Source organism: Pistacia vera, unplaced genomic scaffold (assembly GCF_008641045.1).
Source record: "Pistacia vera cultivar Batoury unplaced genomic scaffold, PisVer_v2 Contig841, whole genome shotgun sequence".
NCBI lineage: Eukaryota > Viridiplantae > Streptophyta > Magnoliopsida > Sapindales > Anacardiaceae > Pistacia > Pistacia vera.
The window spans coordinates 151,902-158,138 of NW_022196714.1; the positions used below are offsets into that span (position 1 = coordinate 151,902).

At 31.9% G+C, this 6,237-nt stretch overlaps 1 protein-coding gene across 2 annotated transcripts; it reads left to right on the forward strand.

Annotated features, from left to right (window-relative positions):
• The first annotated feature begins 3,941 nt into the window (after positions 1 to 3,941).
• On the forward strand, positions 3,942 to 6,029 carry LOC116118395 (protein SPEAR3-like). Of its 2 annotated transcripts, none has more exons than XM_031404380.1 (5): positions 3,942 to 4,435; positions 4,550 to 4,657; positions 5,226 to 5,293; positions 5,440 to 5,527; positions 5,653 to 6,029. In XM_031404380.1, the coding sequence occupies exons 1-5, from the start codon at positions 4,232 to 4,234 to the stop codon at positions 5,767 to 5,769; spliced, it is 585 nt and encodes a 194-aa protein (XP_031260240.1). In that variant the 5' UTR covers positions 3,942 to 4,231; the 3' UTR covers positions 5,770 to 6,029. The 2 variants fall into 2 exon arrangements, with proteins under 2 accessions (XP_031260240.1, XP_031260241.1); XM_031404381.1 differs by having other exon boundaries at positions 5,443 to 5,527.
• The last annotated feature ends 208 nt before the right edge of the window (positions 6,030 to 6,237 follow it).

Here is a 6,237-nt window from a genome sequence, read left to right on the forward strand (position 1 = left end):
GATATAAATTACACTTTATTTATCTAACATTTTGCAGATGCAAATATCTTAACAAACAAGCAAATACAAAGAAAGTACTGTGTAAAGAAATATCTACAAGCAAAGATCCAAGCTACTAGCAATCACGCCACAAGGACTTTCAATTTTAAAAACTTTTGCAAATGCAGAAAATATACATGCTTTATTACTGCTTGGAACACATTGAGTCTTCATCAAATATGATGTATACATAGGTTTACCGATGCTGAATGCAGCTTGCAAAACAAATACAATGCAAGCACTATATCACTTCGCAATTGCTCTACTCACCATAAATGAATGGAAAGGTATACAAATTCTACTCAAGTTGGTCAAACATTTTGTCAAGACGAGAAATTGCTGAGAAACCTTCAAATCCCTGACTCCAAGAGCAACGATTCTCATCAAAATAAAGATATTTGGGATTTGTGACAAACAAAATGAAAGTTTTGTGCACATAGAATAATAACACTAGACAATATCATTTGCCAAAATTGTTGTCTAGATTACCAAATAGTACGTATAAAATATAATTTGTAATAGAAATATAAGGACATCAGATTTGAATCTTCATAATATTTTACTGAATTTTAATAAACCAATGATTATTCATAAATAACCCTACTGATGATATATATATATATGACCCAACAAAAATAAAAAATAATTAAAGAATGTTATAAATAAAAGTAGAGAGATCATATCACGCCAGCAGATGTGATCATATTGGATGATCGATCTTTTTCAAGAATCTTGGAGGATTCTTATATATATAAAACTAAAAAAGTTAAGATACCTAGAGTCTACTCTTTCTATGATATTTCCCTCTTACACACAAACTCAACTCCAGGTTAATCGATCTCAGCCATGGATCACCAAAAAGAAAGACGAAAATCAAAGGAAACCCCTTCACTGTCTAAGGTGTTTGGTACAAGTCCCCGTGTAGATATAGGAATAATCAATGAAAAATCTAATAAAAAATGAGATAGAAGGTGATTTGGTTTTATAATTGGATGGATTTGGAAGCAGTGGGGGCTCTTTTTATTTTAATTTTGGCTCTTCACAGACACATAGACAGCGTTTTCTAAGGGATCATATTGCTTTGCAAATCGTGTGGAGTAATGCATCCTGTAAGTTTGCATGTGCCCACAAATCTACAGTAGATATCATATTCTCTACATCTCTCTCCACTAAGCTTTGTCTTTGTTTCTTCTTAATATTATATTATTTTCCAACAACATCACTCATCAAATCACACCCAATCAACATAATCCCTTCTTTTCTTCTCTACTTTAATTTTCTTATATTATTATATTTCTATGTTCAAGGAATAAGTATAGAAGCCAGCTTATGGTCACATCATCAAGTTAAACCCATGTAGACAATACACTGTCCAAATTCAGGCGTATTAATTTAATCCATTCCTATGCTTTTTCTATTTTAAATCCTAAACAAATGTGTGGATATATATATATATATATTAAACTAATGGATGTTTATGTTTTCATGAAGGCAAGAATATTCATACGTCAGTTTTAGACGCTGCAACACGTGGCAGTTGGCTATTAGTCATGCCCTGCAAGTAGATATATATACACGAATGAGAGAGTTTGTTTAATCAAATATTTATCACAATATAAACCTTATTTTTTTATTATCATCTGATTCACGAGATTTGAATTTAATAATTTTTATTGAGAATGGTAACATTATTTACTCCTAAGTTAGACTACAATGTCCAAAGGATTCATCAAGAAATCGTATTTTTATTGACCTAGCTGCTGCATGTAGACCACAAGAAAAACCATTTATATACGATGCAATTCATCATACAATTTGAAATTTTAAGCTATAGTTTTCTACACATTTATTTCAAACATCTAATATTATTTTGAAATTAGTCATGGACCACACAATTAATATTTATGTAAGAAAGCTAGGGTTGCGTACCCATAATGACTGACCTCATGCCTTGTTGACTTTATTAGCTTGTGATATTGTAAAACTAAATATAAAATTTTAATTAGTTAATTTATTTCTCGTTTTCATACTACATTAAAGTGTAAATTAATCACATACCCAAATTGATAAAATTATTTGTTGAGATTTTTCTTGTTGTTGAAGCCAATTTTTTTCAAAGATTGGGGTCATTTACAATGTTTTGGATAGAGCAATGAAGTTGGGAAGTTTACTGGGCGTCACCATAGATTATTCAAAAGATTAGAGGTGTGTAGCTATTCTTTCATCATAATTTGGGATGTAAGCAAAGTCTTCCTTTATTGAGACGTTCTATAGGGTAATAGTAATAGAATTTTCGAATTCGGGACTTCACCTTTGTTGACTTCAGATATTTAAGCTCCTTTATTTAGATTTTGTAATTCTTATAAGAAGTCACTGCCACGTGAATTGCCTTTAAAATGTCAATCTTTTCAGCATCCTCGATATGATCTTCTTTCTTCAACAGCAGGGATTATTGAAGCATTTGTTTTACAATGTCTTTAAATTGTTATGAAGAAGGTACCTTGTCTAGTAAAAATAAAAAAGAAAAAAAAATGTAAAATTAATTTTATTTTGGGTTAATCTTCTTTATACAATAATCTATATAATCACTTTAGTTTTTTTACCGCATATAAATGAAATACATATCTTCCAGCATTCTATTAATGCGTTACATATTTAAGTTGATCTTAAATAAAAATTGAATACAAATGTCAAAAATAATAGTCAGGTGAGAAGTATATACATTCAAAATAATAAAATTCAATGATCCTAATTAAACTAGTGTAAGAATTTCATAAAGAAATTTAGTGGCATAGATCCCTGCGACTGTACACAAAAAGATTGGTGGTGTAATTGTTTTAACCAGTCCTATAGGTTTAAATTAAAACACAGGTATAAGGTAGAATATGATCGAATTAAAGCTTATTACTAAGTTTGGTCTTATTATATATGTGTGTGTATAGTTTTGGATATATAGGGTTTAATTGGTAATTGCAAGAGTTCACATGCCTGTATAAGAAATTGGAGGATTCTCACTTTCCACCACACAAACAACTCATAAAATATGACCCACAAATCATGCGTGAAACAGCTCAACTAGATTTGGTTCCTCCCTATTCTATTCTATTCTATTACATCATATCATCTTATTCAAATTATCGCGATCTTTTGGTCAAATCACTAATCACATTACCATCAATTCTTCCCTCTTATTTTAGAAACTACTTCCATCCTTTCTTTCACTTTCAGCAACATATTTGTATTTTATTTTGGAAAAAAAAAAAAATTAAAAAAAATTCATGAATTAAGATTGATACAGCTTTAGATATTAATGACGAGAATTTCTTTTCTCCCCAAATGACAATCCCTTTGAAGCTGCTAATAAGATTTCTAGAATCTATAATTTAATGATTTTTAACGTTTATTTTATTATTTTCCTTTCTTGTTAAGTTTGCTTATACAATTTCACAGCTGGGGGCTTAGGGTTTAAGTCAGGTGAGACGATTTGATCATAGAACTCAAAGATCACATGTAAAGTGGGACCGCTTTTCATTTTCAAGACTGAATGATAAATACAATTCTAGACGATCAAATTTAATATAGTAAATATCAGACGATGAGATCGGAGAGCGTGAGATGTAGGCACCACATGATTTACACTGAGCAGGGGTACAGATAATCATATGTCCAGATAGAAACTTCGTATCGTATGCATATGTTTTATGTTAGCAAAAGATTATTACAGTGCAATGGCGCGTAGGGTGGCATTGCCTTTTTAAGAATGCAATTTTAAAATACATTTAACGGAGAGACAATCGCTTTCAAGTCGTAGTCTTCAAGTCCATAACTAAAGGAAAGTTTTATAATATAAATATATATTTATAAATTGGCATTAATATTATTATATAGTGTATTATAAACAATTTATACAAGTTCTCAAAGAGGCAAAAGAGAAGGTGGGGGAAAAAGAGCATAAAATCTATGTGTATATATCGATTAAATCTTTACAAAATCTGATCCAGCGATGCAATAATTACTTTGTTTCAAACAGCTTTAAAAGGGGTATAGGAGATCTCCGATTTCTCAGCAGCTCGTTTGCCTCAAGTTTTGCAGTAAGAGAAAGCCAGGGATTTTCAAACCAAACCAAACCAAACCGTCTATCTACCTATCTCTTTCATCCTCCCTCTTACTCACGCACACAAGAAAACTTAAAATGGGTAGCGGTTATTTTGGAGAGCCAAACCTGGGAAATGAAAGAGCTGGATCTTCAAGGAAAGGAAAGAAGAATTCAGATAAGCCTAAGCAGCCACAGAGAGGTCTCGGTGTTGCTCAATTGGAGAAGATCAGATTACATGGCCAAATGGGTTGTAATTACCATCCTTCTTTTCACACTCCATACCCTACTAATTTCAACCAGGTATTTCTGTCTCTTTCTCTTTCTTTCTTGCCGTGAGGCAGTGAATAGTAGTTGAAGATTATTAAGTTCTATAATTTTCATCGAGTTTTTAATTTTCTTCTACTATTCATGCAGGAGGATGTACGAGTGCAGACTGCTTATTCATCAGTACCATCATCATCTTTTTCTTATTCATCATCCTCATCATCCCCAACTTCTTATGGTTGCCACCCCAGCATCACGGTATATAAAATGAAAATTTCTTTTCTATATTTTCCGTTGAAGTGACTCTAAAGTAGACCCACGGTTCGATTTCATTCTATGTATTTGTGGGTCTTCATGTTTGTCTCTCACTTGATTTGTGTGTCACTACTTTGTTAATGTTGTTCTTGCATAGTTGATGATGGGGTACGATATTGGTAGGAGAAATAACAGCAGAAAAGTTTAGCTAGGTGGATTTAATATTAAGTAAAGGAAATAGTCTTTTTAATCATTGTTATCACACAGTTTTCAAATTTGAAATTAAATTAATTTTGGTCAGTTTTAGGTTTTTTTGGGAGGTTCTACTTATTGATTGGCCCTAACCCTAGCTAGATATTTGTTCAACAAAATAAAATCCAAAACTTAATGCACATTATAAACCATCATCAACCCAAATAGTTAATGGTTGGAATTAATTGTTGTTTACAAAATGAATGAATGCATCTGAAGAAGAGAGGGGCGTTTGAATTAATGTTTTTATGTTTGGTTTTTATATATATGATCTTGAATAGTACCTAATTAAATTTGTCCAAATCACATGGCCTTACAGATGGGGTTAGGCGAGTATGAAAGATCAACCTTCGTATATGGTGATTCACAACCTACTACCACAGCAAGGTACTTAATTATGTTTACAAATATAAATTGTTTCGATAAGGAAGAACTTCAAACGAAAATTCTACTTTCTGTTTTTTAATTTCCCTGAATTTTATTTTGGTTTAGTGCTTGATTCTAACAAATATATATGTTGAACTCCTTTACAGCAGTTGGAACCCTGCGAATGGAATCTTAGAGACCCAGCATTTTATACAACCGAGCATGAATAGACACCATCTAAATCTACAAGTTGAGGTTGTTACATTAACCTAAGCTACTATGGTTGTTGATATTGTACTCTTAGATATATTTTGATAGTAAAACGTGTACTTGATGCTTAGGCTTCGCTTTGATATTGACATTCTTTACATCCATGATAGGATCCACAGCAAAAGAGGAACAAGAAACACAGGAGTAACTCAAGGGGCTCAAGCAGTCAGAATTCCGAATCGAGTGACACTCAAGAAGTAGATTTGGAGCTCAGACTATCGCTTTAGCCAGTGTTTTCTGCCACTCAAATTAATGGATTCGAATTCTACGCGTTTAGTTCAGATCAGAAGATGAAGATAACCTGTTGTTTTGGCCAACAAATTATAAATCGCGGTCAAGTCTATGAGAGATCGAGCAAGGTTATAAACATGAAACATGTTTTAAGTATGTGGAAGAATCTTCTATGTAATATTGAAAGGTAGATTGACTTTCTGCATTAGACAATTAAAGTTTCTTCTTGTTAATGAATTGTCAAAGAAGTGAGAAAGTCATAATTCTCCCATTTAGAAAAAAAAACTAACATCATTCATTGAATTTTAGAATGTTTTTATTCTCTTTCTTTCCTGTTAATTGTTCAATAGGGCATGAAATTGTTTAAGAAGGTTAAAAATGGGGATCAAGAATAAAGCATGTCAAGGACACTGGTTAATCAATTGTGGAGTGCATATTAAAGTTTCTCGTTTAAGATTGATAAA

Excerpts from the sequence above, each read along its gene's own strand:
- LOC116118395 (XM_031404380.1), top strand. The coding sequence starts at position 4,232 with ATGGGTAGCGGTTATTTTGGAGAGCCAAACCTGGGAAATGAAAGAGCT. Across the intron at positions 4,436-4,549 it reads ACCCTACTAATTTCAACCAG|GAGGATGTACGAGTGCAGAC; the intron begins GTATTTCTGTCT and ends CTATTCATGCAG. Across the intron at positions 5,528-5,652 it reads ATCTAAATCTACAAGTTGAG|GATCCACAGCAAAAGAGGAA; the intron begins GTTGTTACATTA and ends CATCCATGATAG.